Raw genomic sequence first — 26025 nt, 5'->3', positions numbered from 1 at the left:
GGATTTTGCCCGCGGCGTAGCACGTCTTTTATGGGTGAGTGAGTTTAACTTCAGTACCGTACAGAGGCTACGCTGCCTGCCTGCCTCATTGCGTAACTCTACATAGTCTGAGCAGCACGTACGTTCACGTTGCTTTTGTGAATTGTAAACAAACAGACGCCCCCTTGGTTTTAGCGTCCAGCAGTTTAGCGGCTAATTCAACAGCAGTGATGGATAACTGTACCGGAGAGGACAACTTCATGAACTTCATTTGAGGAATAAACGGCAGCTTTTACCTGACGGGAGACCGACGCCTGAGCTACGGTAGCTAACAGCTAGCAGGTTTTATCTACTTCTCTCTCTCTTTCCCTCTCTTTCTTACACACGCAGGCGCAGGCACACACACACACACACACACACACACACACACACACACACACACACACACACACACACACACACACACACACACACACACACACACACACACACACACACACACACACACAGTTGTCTGTTGTCTGTCATATCTGTCGTAAACCTTGCAATAACTACGTTGTTGAGTGCAGTTCACATTATTGTTGCTTCGGTTTGAGTGTGGATTAATTGTTAATGGCTTGTTGTGTAATGTGAGCTGGTCCAAAATCGCGATTCTGTGATGAGTTGGATTTTAATAACAGCTGATAAATGGCATTGTGATGAGAAGGTGTTGCACACATGGTTGTCAAAATGAAATAATGTAGTGTCACGCGCTACATGATGCGATGTAACGTGTCGATGGCTGGGGGGGGGGGTCATGTATCTTTTGATAAGGCTTAATGCAGGGTCATGTTAAAATTTACTGACTCCGACAGGGGGGTCATGTAAAAAAAAAAAAAAAGTCCCGTGAATCCCTCCGGTGGCACTGATGATAAATAACGAACAGTCCCTTACATATCATTAGATGATTCAGTTCACGCCCTTTTGACGCCGCCTTCCAGGGCGCCTCGGAAATTTCAGTTTTCCACTGTGATAGTCCTGTTGACTAATGTTTTTAGCAGTAAATATGGTGTAAATTAGCATACTGACTTAAAGTGGTTATTTGTAGAAGATGTCGCCTTTCGTTAGTAAGATTTTTTTGTAACCAAAGCAACTTCCTAATCGTTTCCGCTCAGGTAATTTGTTGCGTCGTTCATGTGTCCTATCCCCTTTAATTCACCACTTTCGCGGCCGCTCTGGAAGCCCACACTCCCCCTCCCCCTCCCCGGTTGTTTCCAGCAACACAGTCCAGCAGAACAGAAGTAGCGGACTAGCATGGCGCTCGGAGCGGCAGGAGTCCCGTTGTCTCGCCCGTGTCCTTTTCGTGTTAGCTTTTACTTTACTATGTGACACAGGCTGTTCACACTCTACGTTGTTCGCCTCTGAGGGAAAACAAGTGTATTTGTTCTTTGAGGACTCGGGATAAGTGGGTAGTAGACTCCAGGTAGCCTGCTAACTAGTAACGTTAGCAAGGAGGCAAAAAAAAAAAAAAAAATTGGGAGATACGAGGCAACAAGAGGAGGAGTCCTGTTTTGGAAGAGGTAAGCTGAATTACATTTACTGTGCCAATTACTTCTAGTTGTTTCAAGTTAATTACTTTCTGTCCGAGAAGTTGTAGAAACATCTTGTCACGTACGTGTGTTGTAAAAACTTATAACCGTCAGTTAACGCTACTCGTCGCTTTATAACATTAAAGTAGCCCCCTCCTCTCGTTAGCCCTCCGTCTTTGCAAACAAACTTGCTATAAAAATGTATATTGGTGGGTTTAATTTCAAAACGTAAACATCACTGCGCGGAGTAGTAATGCCGTAAAAAGTCACAAAAGTATCTGTACACGTTTCTTGCTGGTAACTGTTACGTAATATTGACATTTTTTCCCGGAGTAACGTTACGCTGCTGTTGTGCGGACTGGACGCCTTTGGATGTTTATCATTTAAACGTCTCCTTGTGGTCTTAACACTTGTAGGATGAGCTATACCGGGCTAGTTTAGTCGTACTGTGATTAATTATTCACCGGCTAAAGTGTGTTGACCACCTTCTTTGTAAATTCCCTTCTTTATGTTTTCGCTCTCCAAAGACAAATCACAGTCGTTCACTCGTCCACTGTTGCTGTCGTGGTCACCGGGAACCAGAATCGGATTTATTGGCCAAGTATGCTGCATACATGCAAGGAATTAGACTCCGGTTTGCATAGCTCTCTGACATTCACATAAAAGACTTACAACAACCGAACAATAAGTTAAGAATAATACAAAAAAAAAAGATAAAGTGGCTAGATGGTTCATGTCGTGTTCATGTTTTGAACTGTGCAAACATCCCGGAGTCGAAGGATCTCGGATCACAGTTACCAGGTGTAGTTATCCGCTTTGGAGTAAATTAGATTAATTTGGCCTGCAGTTACTTACCCGGTGATCTAATGCCAGACCAGAGGCAGGCGTCTTGTGTTTAAAACTGTCAGCTCATTATTGAGCCACAGGATTAAACGTGTCTAATGGCTTCAGTTTTATTATGTGTGATGACTGAAACCTACTACTTCTCATGCTCAGTAAATGAAGCAACACTGCTTAGTCTCAGCTCTCTGTAATGTCTGTTGCTGTGTGCACAACCTGACCTGTTTCTCGTGTGATTAATATGCATGTCTTGACCCTCTTTTGTAGCTGATGCAGATGCCATGGCCATAGCCGAGGTATGGGAGTGACGTGACAGTGCTGGTCCCGCTTCCAAACAAAACTCTTATCAGCATCATGGTTTTCTGCTGAGGCAGTCGAGGCAGAGCATACAGAGAATGGACGAGTCAGTTTTGTTGGATTTGCTCGAGTGCCCCGTTTGCCTGGAGCGTCTGGATGCGTCGGCGAAGGTTCTTCCCTGTCAGCACACCTTCTGCCGCCGATGCCTCCAAGGCATCCTGGGCTCTCGTGGCGAGCTCCGCTGCCCAGAGTGCAGGACGTTGGTGGAGTGCGCCGTGGACGAACTTCCCAGCAACATCCTCCTAGTGCGCCTGTTGGACGGCATCAAGCAGAGGCCTCGGAGGGCTGGTCCCGGGGCTGGAGTCTGTACGAATGGTACGCCTGGAGCTGTGGCCAGAGCACATGGCAGTGGACCCAGAGACCAGGGCGCCCCAGGAGCACAACCCCAGCGAGCTCAGGCTAAGAGCACCCTCGTCCGGGTTAGTATGCTCAGTGACTGCATATGGATCGGTGAACATGAATCTGTGTTTCCCATTGTTAGGGTCAACATGAAACAAAACAAGAGAAAATCTGTGCGGATTAAAAGCAGCATGTTGCATTACTGGCTTTCTAATCTTTGCTGCGGATTAACTGTTGATTAACATGGTGATCCAAAAGCCAGCCAGTTGACTAGCAGCCCAACATTGCTAATGGCTGTGATTGAGAGCAGTTAATAGCTGAGCTAACAAATTTCTTGGCTCCATGCACCGACTGAAGTCGGGCTTTTTCCCGTAAGAAGGGCATTCAGTTCTTTCATAGCTGCTGACAGAGCCATATGTTAGAGCCTCTCTTAGTCCTGAGATCCTACCGTTGTGTTGCTTGTCAATGTACATGAACACTGCAGGGTGGGGTTGATTTATCTGCATTAATGAGAGGAGCTGTATAGATAGTAGAAAACTATAAAATGTTAGGAGTCTGTCTTTCAGCTGTTTTATGTATGCATGTGAGAGAAAGAGATGAGCTTTATATCACAGGGAAATAACAAAATGACACCTTTTACATTCCTTTTTTGCTAAATTTCTGCTAATCCAGGGAGATGTGCTGATGGTATGTGTCAGTACGTCTGTCCTTCACAGTTATGTGAAAATACGTACAATATGGAAGTTATTTTATCATCATTTATCAAACCATTTTCAAAAAGTATAATTTTTACTGCTTTATGGTAAAACTCATACACATTATTATATTGCCATCACTTAAAAAAGTAGACCGTAGAGACAATATTGTCTTAACATTGTGATTCTTAAAATAGCCTGCTGTAAATATGCTCAAATCACACTGAAGATAGTATTTCATGTTTAAAATCCCTGCAACAGAATGGGGAAGACCCATGAGCCCCTCTTTGAGCAGCGCTGTCTGTGTCTGTGTCTGTCTGTGTAGGGTGGATAGTGTGGATGAACAGGTCAAGGTCCTGTGTAGAATCACTGGAATGTCAAAGAGCTGATAATGTATCTGCCAAGCCATGCAGGTACGAAGATCAGAGGCCTGGCTCTAAATTGCTACTGGGGGACCCGCCTCATTTGCCATTCTATGACTTCAGAGGATTCATGCTCATTTCAAAGCTGTTTGTGCATTGAGGAACCCCCCCCCCCCCTCCGATTCTGAAAAGCCTGCTTGTTGGTGATAAAAAGGTGGACACTTGAAACCACCGTATTATTAATTTCACCGCTCTCGTGTTTTTTAAGATTGATGGTTGATTACGATCCCTCAGTGAGGGCGGGGAAGACACAGTACTCCAACATGCACACACTACATCATAATGTTGTGTGACAGGCGTGTGTAACGACAAAGAAGCCGTTTCCTATTTTCCATGCGCTTTCAACTTATTTTGTACAACGTCGTGTCTCTGACTAATAGCGTCTCTGGGCTCTGTTCAGCCGTCTTAAGGCATTCTGCTGATGACAGGGAGCAAGAAGAGACACGGCTGTGCAGGTGTAAGACTTTCAGGACATAAAAGGCAGAGATCAAAGCTCTCGCCGGCTGTCCAGCCTGATCTCTGGCCAGCGCTCCATGGGGACTAAGCGCTTCAATGCCCCCGGGTGACACCCTCATTCCCACTTCGGTATTGTTACTTGTCTGTCGCCTGATTTTTGGGGGTATCTGTAGGCTTGAAGCAGCTCCTCCGGTGCCGTGCCCCTGCTCAAGTAGAGCTCCACCTCCGATTCTTATACGGCCGGAGAATGGCTGGGAGGGGAGAGCGGCGGGGACTGGCCTGACAGATGCACAACAGGGTTTTGTTTCGGGCCCCCTCTGATCTTACTGACTGACCGACACTTGCAGAGTGGCCAAAAGAGTGTGAGTGTGAGTGTGAGTGTGTGTGTGTGTGTGTGTGTGTGTGTGTGTGTGGAAGGCGACCAGTAACAGAAGCTGATGAGTGTTAAGTGAAGGCTTCAGGACCAAAAGGGTCAAATGTTTAGTGAGGAACCTCGCACAGTCAGCTTTCTGCCCCCCCGCCCCCCCTTCCTCTTAACATCTCCAGGGTGGCAGCAGTTGTTTGACACGCTGTCCTGGCATTTCTTTGATGAGGGGAATGAAAAGACTCGTCTTGAGTGTAGCGCTGCGGTTGTCTGGTCAGGTCGGTGACTCACCTCAGCGGTGCTAATGTTTCATGGATGTTTTGTCTTCCTCGCGCCTTGTTGACTCATATAACATAGTATTTTGTTCACACAGATTGAAAACAGATAGCTCAGTGGCATTTCTGTGTGAGAGCGAGCAGAGCCATTGGATCTGTCTGGAAGTCAAAGGTCAGGGTTCAGAAGTCATGTCAGCCAGGGGTCGGAGCCATCAAGGGAGAGGAAAGAAGAATTAGAGATAGGTTTCTGTGGATGTCTTCAGTTATCATCATGGAGCCCTAGAGAGTTGAGCTTCTTCTCCCACAGACTTTAAATAGAGCTCCTTTTATCAGAGTTTCATAAAAGTTGTCATAAAAGCTTTAGTGTTCACTATTAATGATGGAGGTACATTAGCCATGTTTAGAGCTCTTAGTTCAATAAAGCTTGCATGGTAACGTTTCAATTACCAATAATAACCCCACTCAGCCACCGATTGGATGTGAGCTTGTTGGTGTGTGTGTGTCTTTCTGTGTGAGTTCAGTTGATGGGAAATGAGACACTTTTCTTCCCTGAGCTCTTGGGGATGTAATTAGGTCATTGTCTTATCTTTGGTAATTAGCACTTTATACAAGGAAAGTTTTTTTTTTCTATTTATAGGTCTCCCATGTTTCATAGCTTCGTCCACCTGCTATTATTTCTGATTCATCTCAGATCCACTGAACTGATTTTAAACAAGAAAAATTACTTTACTGACTGTAGGACCCGAAATGTGCATTTTGCCCATGTTTACCTTTATTCAGGCTGCGCACATTATTCTGATAGTGGCCATAGTTAAGTTTGTAGTAGAGTGGAAACTTTTCACCCACTTAGTCTGTTGTAACAGTTGTAACACTGATCGGAGGAACTTGTCTCATGTAGTTTCCCACAAAACACAGCCAAGTTTTTTGTTCCTCCGTTATATTTTAATTGAAGCAAACAGTGTGTTTTTGTCCTGTCATTTGTAGTGGATTTATTTCCTTGGAGAAAAAGTAAAAGAATGTTGTTTATGGTTTCCTTATGTAGAAGTTGTTCATTAAAATTCCTGTCCACCTCCCTCGTTTGAGGTCGATGAGTCACACTGGCCCTCTTTGATGACATCATACTGTTGTTGAAGCCTTTCCTCTCTGCCGGCTGGCTGACCTCTGCCTGCGCGACACAACCCCATCATTACACCCTCACTCTGCCCACATACTGGCAAACTCATACTTACTGCTTTCCACAGGGAATTTTTCAAGAGGGCTTTGGTCCGTTCATTCCTGGCTGCTCTCTCAACACACTCACACTTTTCTCTTGCCCCCACCGTATTTCCCACGGAGGCCCACAAGTAGTCGTGACCTTCCGGACAGTGTGTGTCAGGGATTTTGGAGCCACCTGTAATTTTCTCTTATGAGTCACTGACACAAGCTTTATTTTTTTTTTCATCATATTTCTGCCGCGTACCTCCTCCTCCCTCCTCGCTGTCTAAATCCAGACTGGAGCCTGTTAAAGGTCTAATGAGATTAGAGTTTATTAGACAGTGAGTCGGCATTGCTCCCTGTTCTCCTCTTACTGCTGACTGCTGACTCTCATTCTGAGGAAACAAAACACTTGTGTTATTTTGTGCAGCTACCTGTGTCTACCACTATGTATTTTTACACACTTACTTAATATACGTTTGTTCCATGTTCACAAGTGTAGTCTTTCAGTGCCAGCTTGTAAATAACAGTATTAAATGTAGAGCTGAGACTACAAGCGGAGGGGCACCTGGACAGCATGGTGGTCTGTTGTCCTGCTAACATAGTAATACTACATACAAACACATTCATCATCACTTTCACACCCATTTGCAATCCTCACATTCCCGATACTGTTCTCACCATGTTTTGGAAAACAGTGTATTTGCACAAGTGGTCTTTCATTATGCTGTGTCCTCCATGTATGGGTTCACATAATCCTGAGGAAGAACTTGAAAAGATGTGATTATGGTGCAGCCATAGCCTCCTCATTGTAGGATACACACTGCTCTCCGGATGAAGGGTGTGTTTTTTGTACCTGTCTTTGTCTTGTTGGGCTTTCAAGATTTTTCCACACACACAGAGAGGGGGAGAGTTGTCTTGTTTTGCTCCTTCTCCTTTTAACTCCAAACAGTGCGGGATGTTTTGTGTTTGTGAGAAGTTGCAGGTCACTGTGTCTCTTCTAAACACCGGGCTTGTGTAGTCTTGTCCCACCTGCCAGATCATGTTCAGCCTCTCTACTCAACCGTCTTTAAGCGCCAGCACGTATATCTTTGTTGACTTTGTTTCTTTGCTGTTAGACGTTCACTGACTCACAGGGGAGTGTGTTGATTTTAAAGGGCAGGAGAGGTCTGCCTTTAATAGAGGTATAGATAAATAAACAAGGCCTGTGCCTCTGTTGATAACATGCATTGTAGTGCCTCAGCATCTGAACGCCCCGGGGCAGACTCAGCTGTAGCAGTTGTATCTTGTTGCATAGACATCATTTCATATTCATACAGAGTATCAACCATCTGGCCACCATTGTGTGCACGTTTTGTATAGAGATCTACGTGAACTTCAGTTGAAATGAACAAAGGTGCGCCAGTGTTTGGTGTTTACAGTGGTTTGACCAGAAATTTCTGGGTGGTCCATCGCCCCAAAATGCCACATTTGCCCACACCCTCCTCCGCCTCCTCCATCCATATCTCATCTCCTGCCGGGTCTGTCAGCATGACAATAGTAAGGGAAGCAGCCATGACCTTCGTTACCAGTGCCATCACACCTGTGGGGGCCAGCAGAAGCTGCTTGTGTGGTCCAGTGAACGTGTTCCTGTGGAAAAATGTTTTGACCACGTCTCCTCAGCTGTTCGCGTGCTTCTCCTCACATAAAATGCAATTTCTACCCAGATTTAAATGATTTAGTGTCCCTGCTCTGGTGTGACGTATTGACACCAAATTGTTTTGCAAGTGTTTTTTATTCTTACGACTGTTTTGTCAGCTGTTTGACAACATATGTCCCATTGTGCCCCTCCCCTATTCCCAAGATGCCCCTAATACCTGCTTGGCCTCAACAGAGCAGTTTGACCTCTCACCCCATGTTGTGATTGGTGGGACAGGGCCGGCCAATCCACGGGCTGTTTGACTGCTGGCATGTTAAGTGTTCAGTTCCCATCCCCAAGGCCGAATGATCTTGTAGTTGGAATTTACTTTTCATTTGTTTGACCTCTGCCCCTGAGAGTTATCACTGGCTCTTTATTCACCTCCGAGCAGCGGTGGCAGTGGCCCACCTTGCTGCTACATGAGAGATAAATGGCTTCAGATCTCCTCCTGGGATGGAGGAAAAACTAATTCTGTGAAATAATTTAAATGGTTTCTGCAGATTTTTGGCCTTTCCCCTCTAAGTCATGTGTATTCACTGTTCTGCTATGTGTGTGTGTGTGTGTGGGAAAGTTTTTTTTAAAGGCCCAGAGGTGCAATTAACATGCGTTTGTCCCCTGAGCGAATCTCAGATATTTCTTGTATATCTGCTGTCAAACAAATGGTGTTGGATGTAAATAAAATACAGATCAACTTGAATTTTTGGAGAGATAACTTTACGAAGGATTTCACAAGATAATATCTTAATGTGTCGTTTTTATATCATTCAAAACCAACAAGAGACTATGAGAAATATTTTTATTTTTATTTATTAATTCATCTGCCAATTATTGAATTTGTTTAATGCCAGAAGAAAAAAGACAGATTAATACAAGCTCCACGTCATGTCTGATCCTAAAATCCAAAGCTATTGAGTTTTCAGACATGTTTAACAAGTAGAAATATTCACACTTGAGTGGCTGTTGAGTAAGCTGTGCTTTTGGAAGAACCAATGACTATTGTTCAATTCCCAAAATAGTCGCAAACTAATGACCTCTGTTTCATAGATTGAATTGTTTGAGCTCTGAGAAGATGTTTCTATTCGTATTATTAGTATTTTTTCACTGGTTAGACATAGACAGCATATCTGTACTTTATTTTGCAGGAAAAGTGCAACAGGATGTTGGAAACCACAGCTACTGAAAGCCTGTGTTTTCATTTACTGAGTGTGGGGTCTCTCTAGCTGACAGTGTGTGATTAATTATTGAGGTGGAGTTGAATGAGAGAGGCCTGACAAAGAGTTGGGTTTGGTGGTGGTGGGGCTTTCTGTCATTATGTGCTATATACTCACATCCCGCAACAGGCGCTGTCTAGATAACAGCATTCACACTTGTACCCAATCACAACTGTTCCGACTAGAGGAAAATGCTCTTAAAGCACAGTTGTGTTACACAGACACACACACACACACACACACACACACACACACACACACACACACACACACACACACACACAGTCGTCTGTGAGTTTGAGTCAGGCCAATGTTTGTTTAAGTGAGTCACCGACTCATTTTAGATCCATGGGGGCTCATTATTCTGTACACACCCACAAAAACACAGGTGTGCAGTCAGTACACAAACAGACCCGTGACAACACAGTGTTGAAATGTCAGCACAGGTATTGAGCCAAACATCTTCCATGGTAGGAATGTGTGATTCTCACACTGATCATGTCAAGGAGACCCTCATTAGTTTTCATGAATATGGACGTCCTGATTGGCTTCAGAGGCTCCAGCATCTGTGACTTATGTTTACATGCAGTCAGTATTCGGGTTAAGGTCAATAATCCGGTTTCTGAAACATTCAGAATAACCCTTTTACATGTGTGAGCAAACAGGGTTATTCCGTATGGTAATTGAAATCAATTGGGATATCCAGATCAGAACAGCGATGCACGGAGAACGTCATGGCGCAATGTGCGTCATTTCCGCTTCTTCAGCAGCACAGAGATCTAGCTATCCCGGTACTTTCTACCATCTACAAAAGACATGATGTTCATGTCTTTCACCACTTATGAAGTGATTTGTTTCCTCTTGCTCCAAAGTTGTGGTGTTATCTTGCGTTTCATCATGCTTACAACAAGTAGTTCCTGTACTCAAAAGACCAAGATTCTTGGCGAATAGAACATGCGCAGAACACAAATCAATGTTTCTTTTGAAGGGGGTATACTGATGGGCATATACATGACCAAATATTCAGGAAAAGGAGTAACCCAGGGGTCATTTCCGGGTTTTTAAAAAACTGGAATATGATCAATCAAAAGGGTTATTGGTGTCATGGCCGTGGGCAACTGGGTTATTGCTAATATTCCAGTTATAAAATGGTTATTGACTACATGTAAACGTGTCTCCCTCCTCCCCAGTGCCTAATGGTATTACTGTGGGGGCTGAGTAACCACAGCAGCCTGAGGTTTCAGTAACGTGAGTCAAGCAGATAATTCTGCTTGTCAAATGTCTTCAGTCCTATGAGCCCCGACCATGTGTTTGCCTCCAATGGCCAATGTGGCTGTGATCCTTTAACACAGAGCAATGACGAGCATAGATTGCTAACAAGTGCTCCTTTTGGTTTGTAGACACAGAGCTGACACTACACTATGATCTGCTTTGATGTGTAATATTTCAAGTACCAACTGAAGTGAACAAAGTAGAGTAACAGGCCGGATACTAACCGTGTTGTAATAATGTAGCACAGTCCTGTTGAGGCCGAATGATGCAGAATAACTTCACAGAAAACCAAGAGTCGTGGTGAGGGCCCCTAAGTCAGACATCCTCACATTTACTCCATGACTCTGTCACTCCAGTATGCGATGGCTCACTTAGCATTGAGGAGGGCTAGCAGCTACATGTGACATCTGGGTTGAGTCGAGGGCAGAATGGACAAACAGACTCACACACTTTCTTAAGAAAGTGAAAAATAGACAGTGCTGTGCTGCGTCTCGAGTCGGAGAACAGATGCAGTGTTTGTGCTCTGGCCCTTTGCCATGCCTGTGTCAATATCCTGGCTTTGTTTGTCCACTGTAGAGGCGTACAAATACCAGCCAATGCAAGCAAATGTTCTTCCCTTGCCCACTAAGTCTGACATGTAACACTGGACAATTGAAAGATTATAAGCATACGAGAGACAGTTCTCACAAAAGACAACCAGCAGTCAGCACAGCAGTTATATAGCAGGTTTTATTCAGGATTCTTCATCACAGAGAGAAGGTAGTCGTCTGGTTCCCCTCAGCTCGTAACCCTGTGTAAATCAAAGTCAGCCTGAGCGGAGCAGAGCAGGTGGCTCACCCTGAATGACTAAGAGAAACAAAAGGCCACAGACACTGCACGCTTTCACCAGCACAGTGGAGAGTAATGTGCGGAAATACTTAGTATTCAGCTCATATTGACTGCTACTCAATACACAGATACTGTGACATTTGTGAACTAATCCCTCTGTAGCTTAGATACAGGCTAACTTCCCATGTAAACACCTCCCTTAGCGCTAATCCGGATTATTACATTTAAATACCTGAGAAATAAATTTGTCCAGGACAGGCTTTACTATCTCACTGCAGACTGAAATGATCCTCAAATAGTCTGTTGATCCAAGAGTGCTTACTTGGCTATTGTGCATGAAAACACTTTTCATGGTCATATATCATCTCTATGGTCAAAAGACAAAAAACCAGACACTCAAACATTTCACATTTGTTTGTGTTATTTCTTCTGTTCTAGTCTGAACAGTCAAACAATTTAAAGAGATGTTAAAAAATTGTGTTCATCATCTGATTTCATTCAGTAGCCTATCAGTTCTTGGTGTGTACCAGATTAGCCAGTGCTGCTGAGCGATTGTGTATGTGTTTGTCAAAGCAAACCATGTTGTAAGTTCAGGATAACAAGCTGTGCTTCCTCTCCTTGCTTCAGTTTCTTTTCAGTCTTGATCCCACAGTGTTTCTCTCTCTCTCTCTCTCTCTGTCTGCTGTGAAATGTGAGCGGGTTCCTGTGAGAGCTATTGTTAAGCCCGGTGTATGAACTGGCACAGAGTTAAAGACGTCTGTTCTTTCAGTTTTTAGTCAGACACGCAGACTGGGTGATCCCGGGGCCACCCAGCACCAGCTCCTGCCCCTCATCTGAGGCCAGCCAGGTAAAGAAAACCAGCCCATGCACAAAAAAGGCTACACAAAGAGATGTGCCAGTTCATGTGCAAGTGGTTTCATATAATTGCATTTTCACCGTAGGAGCCGACCCGTACACTGAAAACACACGACAGCCTCATGAAAACCTCATGTGTAAAAGCTCTACTGTGTGTGCATTTGCTCACCCGCAAATCCATCCTCCCTTCCTGTTAAAATAACTTTCTGACGACTGCTCTCTAGACATACTAAGTGCACTCACCCCACCAAGAAATGTCTTGATTGTATGCCCATGTGTTTTTGTAGACTCCACCAGAACCTTAAGAAAGAAATCTCAATGTAGTTCCTGGTTGTGCACATGGCAACCTTATGGGGCCTGCGCTCCGACTCCAAGAGGGATGGCTTTGATCATAGTCTAGCACCCGGACTCTCATGAGCCCCCTGGCTACAGCTCAAGGTCAGGAACTTGTAGTAAAACTGAAGATTGCTGGGGTCAGTCAGTGGTTACTGAGATGTGTTTTCTAACCGGCACCGAGGGGTATGGAAGTCTCGGCCTCTCAGTATCTATCTGAGCGACGCCTTCGCTGGCCCAGGAACATGGGAGTACACAAGGAGGACCAGGAGGATAGTTTTGAGATCTCTTGAAAACTTCCTGTCCTTCTCACATGTGATCCAAGCCTCCATCTGGCCTCCAGACTGCTCTGAGTGTTTTCGTGCCTGCAGACTAATGTGCTGGACCTCATTTGGTATGTAGAGAAGGAAACAAACAAGCACAGTGAGCTGTCAAAGAGTAAAGCTCTTGGAAAGCTTGAATGGTTTATTGCTTCTCTCCTTTCTTGCAAAACGCATTCGAGTAGATTCTCACCACGCTGAGGCTGAGTATCACTATCATTTTATGGATTCTGAATATTCTGTTCGTTTGATTGTGTTTATTGAACAAAAATACTCTTAGTGTTTGGCAAACATTCATCCTGGCTCAGCATTCAATGAAATATCTCCTTTTTGTCAGTGAAATCAATACCTAAAAACAAGAGGTGACTTATTGCTCTGAAACACAAATAACTAAATTATTGCATAATATTTCCCACAGTGTCCTGAAAGGGACCAGATAATTATTTGAAAGGTCTGTCAGTACATGATGCGTTTGAATGATTTGCTGGATAACACTGAACTTGACACTAAATTATTAGCTGATTGTTTTGTGATCATAGCTCTGCATCAGAAATACTGCATTCAACATCCTGCTGCAATAATGCTGCTGTGATTTGCGAATTTTCTTCCTCCTTTGCCCAAAACAGTTGTTACTGATTATTTAGTTGTTGTTGCTTATCACAAAGATTTGACGCAGCGGGAAACATCAAACTGGGTATATATAATCTTACATTTAGTGTGCAGACAAGAGAGTGCTATCTTGCCATTTAACTGAAATGATTGGCCTATCTCCCAAAATGCTGAACTCCGTCTCTTCAGGTGACAGCCCATTAACACCAGCGCTCCCCACGGCCCCGTTGCTGCACCTCCTCCCAGGATTGGTCATCTCAATGACTCTTTCATAAGATTCACTGCAATGTCAGGGGACCCATAAATAGCCAAAAAAAAAGTGCTCCTGAGTGGAGTTTCCATAGAAACCAGAGAATAGAAGTTTTTCCTTTGTCTCATAGGGAGACAACAGCTCCAGATGAGTACGCTGTGTCACGAGGATGTGCCGTGACATGAGCTTCTCATCTGAAGGTTTCTGCGTCACAATATTATTTAAATGTCAGCAAGTGCAAGTTTGGAGTAGTAGTCTATTTATATATTGTTTTTCTTGATGGGGTGTCACTCTCCCAAGTGGAGATATGTAGCTTTAACGAACACTTAAAATCAGGGGGAAACGGAGACTTCAGCACCGCCTCTGGTTCACCCAGCAATGAAGAAATCCTAACCAAAGACACATGTGTTTCTCTGCAGAAATTAAAACCAAGTTACTTCAAACTACAGCCAAAATATGCTATAAACAGAGTTTATAGATGGACAGATATATCCAGCAGCTCATTAATAACAATAGAGATGATGATGATGATCATAATAATATGGGTACTAACTTATTGTTACAAATACTTAATAATACATAATAACAATTAGTCCATTAATGAGTCTCTTCCTTTGTCTGAGGTGTTGAACAGACTGGTAGCAGTGAGATAAAGGATCACCTGAACCTCTCAGTCCTGCAGCACAGATTTATTGCAAGGTAGTCATACAACTTGGTTATACAGCTATGAGGAATTTTCTTTTTTTGATTATGTGGCATGATAGGCAGGGTGGCCAACATGAATATAACAGCACAAGACAACAGTATGCGCAAGGACATCATGTTTTATAAATAAATCATAATATAATAATATACAAAATATTTACAATGTAGGTCTACACGTTAGTTTTGGGGGGGAGTTGCCTGCTGCTGTAGCTGTGGTGAAGGCAGTTGGTGCTGCATCTAGTAATATATTATTAAATAAATAAACAACATATTTATCTGAAACACTCACACATGTAATATCCCACAACCCAAATATTTTAAATATAAAAATAAATATTTTAAGTTAAAGCAAACTGCATCAAGATCACATTCCCAAAAACACAATCACATGGAGGATCTCAAGTTAAGCTCAGACTTTTATGAATTTGATCCAAGCCTCTATCTGCTGTGATTGGTAAGTTTTCACGATGGCTTCCGAAAAGGTCTATTTGTGGCTACCGGCCCTCATCAGCTCAGTATCACCAGCTCTAATCTGCCTCTGTTTGTCTGCACTGGGTTTCTATAGTGTGGAGGCGGCACAAGAAGCCAGCTCTACCCTGGTCTTTAAAATGGCCATTAGGAATCAATTTAAACTAATGTAGCTCTAATGGAATCAAGATGGCCCCGGCCTTCTGAGCGCCGTCCTCACGCCCATCATCATGTGTCAGTGCGGGTGCTGTAGTGTTGGTAGCATGATGCTCAGTAAACAGCAACAAATGTCCCGTGACCACCTGGTCAGTGTGGAGGATGCAGCTCGTGCTCTCACAGGAAGAACGTCTGACATGTCTCAGCCGGGTAATAGATGTGGAAGGGCAAATCTGACAGACGACCCCCCCCCCCCCCCCAGGAGTCCATATGGGAGTGGAGTCATGTCTGGCACCTACACACAGGGGGTAAAGGTTTCTGTCTGCAGTGGTGCACAACCCTTGAACTGCTGACAAAGCAGAAGTTACCTGCAGCCTTGATGTTTTTACTGTGAGAGAAGCTGCTGCAATAGAACCACTCCATAATTTGTTGCAATTCAGTTGTTGTTTGGTCGTCTGAGCCGTAGAAATCACACAAAAAATAGCTGAAACCGTGCCATTATTAGCCCCAAAAGGAGGCCAGTTTTTGTCTTTAAATTGTCATGCAAACATTACTGTCAGTGTGTGAAGGTAAGCTTTTAGCATAATTATCCCCATTTGACCCAGTCTTACCTCTGTAGCACTACACGCATGCATGGACTGTGTTTTTATGCCTGTCTGCCCACTGGTTGTTGACATTTGGTTGTGCTGTCGAGCAGAACACTTGAGTAATTCAGTTATAATCCAGTGCCGTGGAAGAGAACACTATAACAGCCAAATCCCTTTAGCACACAGGTCTAATTGTATTATCTGCAATACTGGGGTAATTGCACACACCAGCTGATGCTCTGCACATTGGACCTAATCTCTCTGTCTTTTCTCTGTATGTTTATTTGTCGGCCTCACTGGTGCTTTTACAGAAACGCCACTCTCTGCTGCTGAGAGAAATTATCTAATAATGAGAGTGGGGAAAAAGTTAAAGTGTCACTCGGGGCGCAGCAGTTTCAACAGCACACCCCATCGCTGTTCGACACTGGTTGTTTGTTCCCTGTCATTCTGAAGCTGCAGTGATAAATCAGACTAAAACTGTGGAGACTTCTCTGACCCCCAGTGTAGGCAAGGAGAGTTGATTGTCGTATTACTTACAAATATTAACTCAAATTGTGTTGGGAGGTTGTGAAAGCAGCTGCCTGATTAAAGGGATAGTTCAACAAATTGGCCCATTACCATAATCCCTATAGTTTTAGGAGTAGGTTTGTGCAAGCTGTTTTTAGAACGGCGGAGCAGAGCCGCGAGCTGCTCAGAACTACACTACGGAGGCTAATGGGATTTCTTGGTTTGCCTCATCAAACTCATCAAATACACAATCCAACAACTCTAAAACGCTCTGGTGGACAAGTTGTGACCTGCAGATACTGCTTGCCAGAAAACTGCCCCAGACGGGAACAGGCATCTTTTGCATGAATTTACCTCAAAAACAACTCTTGTCTCATAACTTTCCTTTATTATCTCATAGCTAAGAATAGTTTGCACCGACAAACAAACCTACTGCTAGGGATCCTAGTGATTATGGTAATGGGCCAATTTGCCAAAATGTTAAACTATCCCTTTAACTGTTGTATCTTGCTCTCTGTTTAACCAACTGATGTGAGGTAGTGACATATTAAGCCCTCAAAACATTGATTTTTAACTGCAGTTATCACTATGTGGAGCTGCCTGTAAATCTGAATATTTGTATCACCAACTTACTTTTCTGCGATGACTGTTGAAGGTGCACACGATGCTACTAGTGAGTGAGAATGTTGCTGTCATTATTGTAAATTTGAATAAAGTTGTCAGTGTATGGATAAAGGTCTTTTTAATAGGGCTCATAGTAATAAATATGAATTATTATTATTATGTTTAGGTCCATGCTGAGGTCCTCAAAGAATAAAACCAGACTTGTCTGTAGTCACCTAGGGTGTAAGTGTGTTGTTGCTGTTGTGGGTTATTATGTACTTAAAATCTTTAAAGGAACTAGAATTCATTAGTTGATGCCTGCAGACTCTCATTAAAGTAGCAACAGTCTCATATAGCAACCCAACAGTAGCTTATGGTGCTGTATAATTACTCCCATAAACTTTCACAGCAGATGTTGGAAACAATTGGAGACGTGGGGGAAGAAACTTTGTCACCATCAGTTCTATCTGAAGTTGATGTATCTTTTTCTGTTCAGTTTAGTGACCATGCAAACTCACCCCGCCCCCCCGAGGAGTTTTTTTTTTTTTTTTTTTTTACAAGCGATAAAGGCGAGGAGAGTCTTTGTGCTTGTGTGTGTGTGTCGTCGTCTTGATATGAGACTGTTTTTATAGCATTTACGTGGCAGCACTTCACGGCTCTCTTCTGTGTATTCCAATTACAAGCACAGAGCGCTCTCTTCTCAAGAGGGGATGTTTGGCCAGGACTGATGGTGCTGCTGCATTGTGCAGGTCCACCGCAGACACAACAGCAACGTCTCCATGGATGCAAACCGGATATTAACCTGCGCAGCCGTCACACAGCCCCGGTTTCACTCTTTTCTCGTGCACTTGCAACACCTCTCACACCAGAGGCCCCTGAAGTCAATCTCTCTTGATTTTTCTCTCCCTCTCCTTTTCACTTTGTTAACCCAAGTGAAACATGGAATTGTAACTGTGCTGACAGCCTCCCTCTTTTATGAGGCCAGGATAGGGAGAATAAAAAAAACAGCTAAGAAGTTGGCAATAGGAGTGTGGGACTGAAACATAACATCCTGTCAGGAGTGAGTTTGTTCTGGGTGTTAGTGAACAGAAAAAATGTATCGTTCATCACAGCCTTTTATGAACCCAGTCACTTTCACCATGTGTGAAAACAATTACATAACAGCACTGACTTTGGACACTGTGCTGCTACTAAAGGTTTTATTAAGTCTTGGCCTCGGTGTACAAACAAGTGCTTTACAAACGTCACCGTCTCAAGGGCACAAACATTTCATACCTACCATGTAATTAGATCCCGTCGGGTTTTGTGTAGCTTGAACCTGTCCTGTCATTTGAAACAAAAATGGCAGAGCTTCCACTTTCATTTGCATTTTCATCACGAAGCTCCCTGCCAGGCCTGGGTGGGCTCAAAAGCCCTGTTTTCCCCTGAAAGGAGGCCCAGTTCCAGTGCAGTGTGCAGGGGCCTGCAGTACCCCTCCTTCGCCATCTCTCTTTCTCTCTCTCCCTACAGGCTGGACCCAGCAGAGCCAGAGACTGATTGGCTCTGCACTTCAGGCTGTGTGATTCTCTGCAGCAGGGTAATGTCACCCTGGCTCACCATCACAGCTCATTCTGTACTTTTATTCTCCTCTGAGCCTCTAAACGCTTCATTAGCCTTTAACAAGACTGCAGAGCCAGCTCCAAACTCTGCGTTAACCCCTCTGTCTCTGGCTCACCTCCTCGCTCCGCCACTGTCTGAGTTGTAGACATTTTTATAATTACTTTCCATGTTGCTTGTCAACTCAGAAGTTTCACCCCCGCCGGAGCTGAGATCCAGTCGGGGCGGTGGTGGTGTTTGTGATTCTGATCACTGTGAAGGATGTCTAACAGCAGTGGGATAAATGGCGGGGGGTTAGTTTGGACTGAAGCCTTCCTCATGGACACCCACCCTGAATGGAGAACATTGATGCTCCACTATCCTCCCACCCCCCCAACCCCCTCACTCGCTGTCCCTCTCTGCCTGGATTGTCATACCCTGAATGGGCCTTTCAGGGCTCCAGGCTAGCAGGCTCAGATACAAAACCTTCCTCTGCAGCATAAAGGGAGAGGGCGCTGGGCCTTCTGAAGATGTTAGTCAGCTAGTCAGAATCAGCCGGGCTCATCACACAGCAGCACACAGACCTTTTCACTACTAGGGCGCAGGCGGAGAGTTTACAGCGTGTGTAGAACCACACACACTCTCGCAGAGGTTGCGGTATACTTTTTGTTTGCTGTGTAAAACACAAAAATCTTGTTTCTGGATGTTAAACGAGTGACAGGAGTGTCTTTTCTGAAACCTGATGGCCCTTATATGGACTGTTGACTAACGCGTTACGGGGTCTCTCTGAGCCCCAGCTTGAATATTTTCCATTCAACTCTGCTCGTGTACCTTTCTGAAAAATGTGCTTTCAATTGCTGATTAATTTTGCATGAATCCTACAGCTTTGAACTAAGCCTGTGTCCCAATTCCACACCATATACCAGAACTAACTTCACAAAGAGAAAGAAAAAAATCTTGAAATCTCTTGAAATACTCAAGTTTTAAAGATTGAAATATCATTCATGTATCATTTTATTATTTATTCTTCTTTTTAGTTTAGTTTTGAGTTATTTTCCAACAGCTGTCTCACTACCACTCTGCTGCAGGTTTTGTCAGCAACTCCTTCATTTTTGTTCTTCTCAGGGCATGTTGTTTTTTTAGTATATTTTTTTGGCTTTTCATGCCTTTATTTGATAGGACAGTTGAGAGAGACAGGAAATGGGGAGGCAGAGAGAAGGGGAATGACACGCAGGATAGCGCCGCCTGACGTGGGATTCGAACCGGGGCCGCCTGCAGCGAGGACTATAGCCTCAACACATGGGGCGCGTGCTCTACCAACTGAGCTAAACACCGCATGTTAACTCTAAGCAGAGTTCCTATGATCTTTACCAGTTTGACTTAAAGGGATAGTTCAACATTTTGGCAAATTGGCTCATTGCCATAATCCCTATAGTCTTAGGAGTAGGTTTGTTACCTTTAATTGTCGGTGCAAGCTATTTTTTAGAACGGCGGAGCAGAGCCATTCCCTCATTAAACTCATCACATACACAATCCAACAACTCCAAAACGCTCTGGTCGACAAGTTGTGACCTGCCACGCTGTGAGATAATAATGGAGTGGTACGAGACAGAGTTGTTTTAGAGGTAAATTCATGCAAAACCGCTTATGCGCGTTCCTGTCGGGGACAGTTTCTCGGCAAGCAGTCTCTGCATTTACCTCGAAAACAACTCTGTCTCGTAACGTTCTGTTATTATCTCATAGCGTGGTGAATGTGCAGGTCACAACTTGTCCACCAGAGCGTTTTGGAGTTGTTGGATTGTGTATTTAATGAGTTTGATGAGGGAAACCAAGAAATCCCATGAGCCTCCGTAGCGTAGCTCTGAGCAGCTCGCGGCTCTGCTCCGCTGCTCTAAAAATAGCTTGCACCGACAATTAAAGGTAATGAACCTACTCCTAAAACTATAGGGATTATGGCAATGGGCCAATTTGCCAAAATGTTGAACTATCCCTTTAACCAGTGTAATCCACTACACACCAGTGGCTGGTTAGATTTAGTATGTTGTACAGAAGTGAATGAGGCACTTAGACTCTACACTGTGTCTTCAGGGTATACCCCAGCTCCCCTGTGCCAAGGCGCTCTACAACTACGATGGCAAGGAACCAGGAGACCTCAAGTTCAGCAAGGGCGACATCATCATTCTGCGCCGGCAAGTGGACGAGAACTGGTACCACGGGGAGATGGGCGGAGTCCACGGCTTCTTCCCCACCAACTTCGTCCAGGTCATCAAGCCGCTGCCACAACCGCCACCTCAGTGCAAAGCTCTCTACGACTTTGAGCTCAAAGACAAGGAGGCCGACAAGGACTGCCTGCCCTTCTCCAAGGTGAGACACCCACCGACCTGCCACGTGGTCACTGCAGTAAAACGAAAAATACCTCTCATTACTCTGACACTCTGTCCCACAAGTATTCATTTTCTCAAGTTATATGCATGTGAGGGTTGTTAACCGAAACGCCCTGAGAAATGATGTAGATTTTGAGCCAGACTGGTTGATGAACAACTGTAATTAGACTGGAGAGAATGACTGCCATATAAAGCAAGGCACGGCTCAACTCCGGCAGCTGAGCTTATATCTGTCCTGCTGTTCGGGTCACACTGTGATGTCGTCTGTATGCAGTCATCACTTGTTTAAATGCCACATGAGCATAAACAGAAACAAGCTTACTCAGTAGTTCTCTGAACAGAATGCCATCTCTTAGACCCGTGTTTTTACTCTCTGGCATGTTTTTTCTGTAATACAACATTGTCCCTACCTTATTATTTCTATTCCATGTTTGTTCCTCAAGGATGAGAAACACTCTCAGCCAACAACATGCTTAATTAGGCTCTTCCTCATGCAGTGCTGCCCTCTGTCTTTAATTTACAGGATGATATCCTGACAGTGATCCGCAGAGTGGATGAAAATTGGGCAGAGGGTATGCTGGGAGACAAAATTGGAATTTTTCCCATCTCGTACGTGGAGGTAAGAAAACGGACCTGTCAATGTCCCCAGTCATTACTTGAAGCAAATGCCTAATGAAGATCAGACAAACGCTAAGATCCTTTGAATGTAGTCCTCTTTCCCTCTACGTCTTACTAAATGTGTATGATACTTTTCTGTCTTTTGAAATGCTCACGTTTCCTAGAACCACTAAACACGTCTTTGAAGATTTAGACAGCCAAGGTCTCTGAGCACCACAGGTCTTACTTAAAAGCTTGAGGAATAATCCAGACAGAATAAAGTAAATCTTAGCCCTTAAAAGATCATTTCACTTTTTCCATTTGAAAGCTGTCAATGTCAGTGTGCGTTTTATTGTCAGCAGCAAAAATATGTCAAGAAATCTTTTTCACTACCAGAATAGAGTGTTGAGGTTAGTCAGTGGGAAAGCAACTCTTTATTCTTTATCTCTTTCATGTAGTCTACTCTATTATATTCATATTTTTACACTGAGTGAGGCTTTTACAGAGTATTTCTAAGGTTATATATTGTTTTGCTTCAAGCCACACTAGAAGGATAGAACATCTAACCATTCTGTGACTAGATAGTATGCACTGCAGTAACGTTCAGCAGGAATGCAGTATCGTGGCAAACACCGAAAAACACGCTTTTTTTTTTTTTTGGGTCGGTAGCATCATTTGTGCTGGAGCAGTAATCTGCAGCTGCTGTTTAAGATGGTCTTAAATTTAATGAAGTTAAGATTACCCAGCTGGTATTTTGTTCCTAATCCAGCACGTCTGCCGACTTGTCAGTGATGAACCTGCACAGGCTCTCTCCTGCAGATTGGAGTGAAATGCTTTGCTTTTATGTCCTAAGTAGAGGGGAGCTGCTTGGGGCAATGTGTGACAGCAAGTGAGAGCACCCTGTGATTAACTGAAGCCTTTTTAGTGTCTTACCTTTGATTCCCACCCTGCAGTCACACGGCATGGTGCCTGAGAGGGACACAGAGCATGCAGTTTGTTTCACAGCTCACTAACAATCCATCACCTCCATCAGGCTACTAAGTTCAGGTTAAATACCTGTTTGACCAATATGCTGCTCCTCATCTCACAACAAAGACAGAGTCAGAAGAATCAGCTCTGTTATAGACAGCTACAGTTCTCGTGATCAATTAAACGCTCCTGCCATCTTCACCTCTTCATCTCTATCTGTTATTTCCCCCCTCACTACTCTCCTTGTTGCCCCCTGCCTCTCCTCTTCCTCTCCCATAGTTCAACTCCGCAGCTCGTCAGCTTATAGAGTTGGACAAGCCATCAGACTCCAGTGGAGACTCTGGTGAAGGGGCCTCCTCGGGGCCCCAGAGCAACGGTGCCCAGCGGGCAGGAGAGAAGAAGAACAGCAAGAAGCGACATTCCTTCACCTCTCTCACCATGTCCCACAAACCCATGCTGGCTCCTCCCCCTCAGCGGCACTCCATGGAAATCAGCGGGCCGGTCCTCATCAGCTCCAGCAACCCCACAGCAGCCGCCCGGATCGGAGAGATCAGCGGGGGACTTTCCTGCAGCGCACCTTCACAGGTAAGACACTCACACAGCAGCACAGAGAGAGAAGGAGAATGTTCTCCACCTTGCAGGTTGTAGTGTAGGTAGTGTGGTTACACAGAGAACTCATTTCTGGAAGGATACAGTGAGATAAATGATATTTATCCACTCACAACACGTCCTGTCTCAACGTTTTGGTCTCTCACAGAGACAGGGAAGTGGCTCCGAAACACAAAACTGCGAAATGTACAGCGCACTCACAACACTGACTGATGCCCCTTCACTTTGTTGCTTAGTGACACTTGACTGTTCAGTGATTAGATTGATTGTGACATTCTCTAACCCAGTGAGCTGAACAAGATGACTCTTCAGCTGACTCAACAATATCCTCCTCAGTGGTGTTTAATTGCATAACTGAAAAAAGGCACAATACACAGCCAGCTGGAAAACAGCGTCCGGCCTTCAGCTCCTTTTTGTTTTCACAAGATGTTTGTTGCTTTTCAAAGGCTCCACTCTCCTTCTGTCAACAATTAGACGGACGCCCCCCCCCCCTTCATCAAACTGAACAGACCATTGCTCCATCCAAGCGTTTGAAATCATGGATGCGTGACTCCACTCTACCGCATAAACGACCCCAGCTTAGTCCTCAAGGTTTCCACACCAATCCCAACATGACAGACGATCTCAGCTGCTTCGTGGCTGCCAGCCGCTGGAGGTCGGCTATGCCTTGGTGTTAGACATTCAGCACAACACGCACACAGACTCGCAAGACAAGTGTCCTGCCATTTATCTTCATTGCAGCCTCTCCGCACAACTTAAAGTCAAATGTGAAGCCAAGAAAAATAGGAAAGCGGGGCATGAGCTTGAATCAAAAAGATGTTAGACTTTATATGGTGACTCAGAAACTATTAAAACAGTAATGAATTGATGATTCAGCTGAGAGTTACCACAAGTTCGAGGACAAGAATAAAGACTTAATAGGTGAAGCTGATTGTTGCCAGGATTTCAAAGTGATCTTGGCATGTTCACACAGCAGCTGGCTCTCTTCTTTGTTATCTAAACTGTATCAAGACAGCTTTTAAAGGCTGGTTGTTGCCAGTATTTTGAGACTAATTTTCAGTAAAGTGACATCTGCATTGCTATCCCATTCCCAGGGCCTGTGAGAGCGTAGAGCTCGTCTTTTGAGCTCTGCTTCTCTGGAATTGTCTGCCTTTTTTCTTTCATGTACTTTCTGTGTTGTCTGCAGAGTTTCTGAATGCTGGTGCTCCAAAACACCTTATTAAGCAGTTCAATCATTAATCTTTCATCAATAGCGTGGTGTTTGTGCTTTTTTGAGAGAGGCAGACATGGAGGGTGCTTGTGGATCTTGAGGATCTTCTCTCTTCTTCTTCTTCTTCTTCTTCTTTTATTTATTTATTTATTTATTTTAACCAAAAACCTTTTCATGTAGTTTGGATGCATGCAACATCAAAGACATCTCTTCATGTGGAAGGTGTAATCATGTTTTAATGACTCCAGACTTGGCCTTTTCCCACTAATTACTATCATGATACTTTAAGAATTAAAGAAACTTGTATTTGTGCCTGTAAAGTGATCCTCCCTGGTGACAACGCGGCTAACAATAACTTTGATTTACACATCACTGTTTTAATGAAAACATAAAAGAAAGTATCTCCAGGCACTGTATGCACAGCCTCTCCCTGTTCCCCCCCTCCTCCACTTCACGTCTGAAGATTTTCTCTCCCTCTAACTTCCAGACTAAAAAACAACAAAGGTGAGCCCCCACTGCCTACAGGGGCTGAGCAGTCTGCTTTGGAAATGAGCTGGGCTACCATCTACATAAGACGCAGGGGAAAGAAAAGTAGCTATTGTCGATGGAATTTGTTTGAAGAACAAACAAATGAGAAATATATATATATATATAACCTGGAAATGAAATTTATAATAACATATTGCATACACATAGACGAATGTCCCAGGCAGCCATTTTGCTACCAATGCCACCATCCAACACGGTTACACTTTGCTTTCCCCTGACACACCCAGTGAACAATAGATAAGGAAGCAGTGAAAACTGAATCCGACGTGGGTCTGCTCTGAGAGAGGCTCACCTTAAGAGGCGGCCCCGTCTGGAGCAGTCATGCGTGGAGAGGGACACCGTGGGCTACAGGGAGATATTGTCTGTGGCCGACAGTATGGCCTTGTTACCTAAACACTGGCATACATGACTGGTTGGGGCTGGGGAGCCCACCTCTCTTTATACAGTATGCCCAATGAAACGTCCTGCTGAGTGGTTGCCAGGTCTCTGTTGGCGAATCAGATCATTGGGCTACAGTTTGATCAGGGGCAGGTCACCAGGATACAAAGCCACAGAGAGTGGTCTTCATACTATCATAACAATGTGACATATCGTAGCATCATCGCTGAAATTCTGTGGGACATCAGACGTCTCAAATGATCCATGAAACCCATATGTTCCTGGCTTCTGCCCTGAAGTCTTATTAATCAGTTAGATTGATCATGATTATGTGGTGCTGGGATCCATCTATTGTCTATAGAATGGATGGATGGGCTGATGAGGTGTTTCCTAAACCACATTTCTATTCTTTGTGTGTGAAACTTGTCCACTGCTTTGGTATCAGCGAGGTTTATTTCATGGTCATATTTCCCTTTTGTTGACAGGTACATATTTGCACAACTGGATTAATCGTCACCCCGCCCCCTAGTAGTCCGGTTACTACAGCAACTGTCTTCACGTTTCCCTCAGAGACGAGCTACACATCCATCCCTGTGGTAGGTAGAAGACATTAAGACTCTTACAAATACTAGAGCAACAACAAACCACTTAAACATGTTTGGACCACTGGATTTAAGGTTTGTTGCTTTTTCTTTGATACGTTGGTGTTAAATTAACCAACCTTTTATTTTATTTTTAGTTTGTGTTAATTATGAGTGTTTGAGTTTAATAGGATTCAAGAGCAGAATTTTATTGTGTAATAAAAACTCCACAAATCTTATGTTCAAATGTTTGTAAATGTTGAAAGCTGAGACAATAAAAAAAGTATATGTTAACTGAGTTG

The 26025-nt window shown here is 44.0% G+C and overlaps 1 protein-coding gene across 2 annotated transcripts in view; it reads left to right on the top strand.

Moving 5' to 3' along the window:
* Positions 1-1250: 1250 nt before the first annotated feature.
* sh3rf1 (SH3 domain containing ring finger 1) overlaps positions 1251-26025 on the top strand; it is a 34065-nt gene continuing 9290 nt past the window's right edge. Inside the window, exons 1-6 of one of the 2 annotated variants that reach the window (XM_085773352.1) lie at positions 1251-1538; positions 2655-3163; positions 20535-20810; positions 21354-21449; positions 22676-22981; positions 25628-25738. In XM_085773352.1, the coding sequence (XP_085629478.1) occupies positions 2783-3163; positions 20535-20810; positions 21354-21449; positions 22676-22981; positions 25628-25738 (1170 nt within the window). In that variant the 5' untranslated portion in view covers positions 1251-1538; positions 2655-2782. The remainder of the gene's footprint in view (positions 1539-2654; positions 3164-20534; positions 20811-21353; positions 21450-22675; positions 22982-25627; positions 25739-26025) is intronic. The other variant, XM_085773353.1, reaches the window with a different exon arrangement.

The sequence above is a fragment of the Trachurus japonicus genome, chromosome 4 (genome assembly GCF_045865225.1).
Source record: "Trachurus japonicus isolate A0001 chromosome 4, Traja_1.0".
Taxonomy (NCBI): Eukaryota; Metazoa; Chordata; class Actinopteri; order Carangiformes; family Carangidae; genus Trachurus; species Trachurus japonicus.
Note: the sequence above shows the minus strand (reverse complement) of the source record. Positions and strands in the feature narration are given on the sequence as shown.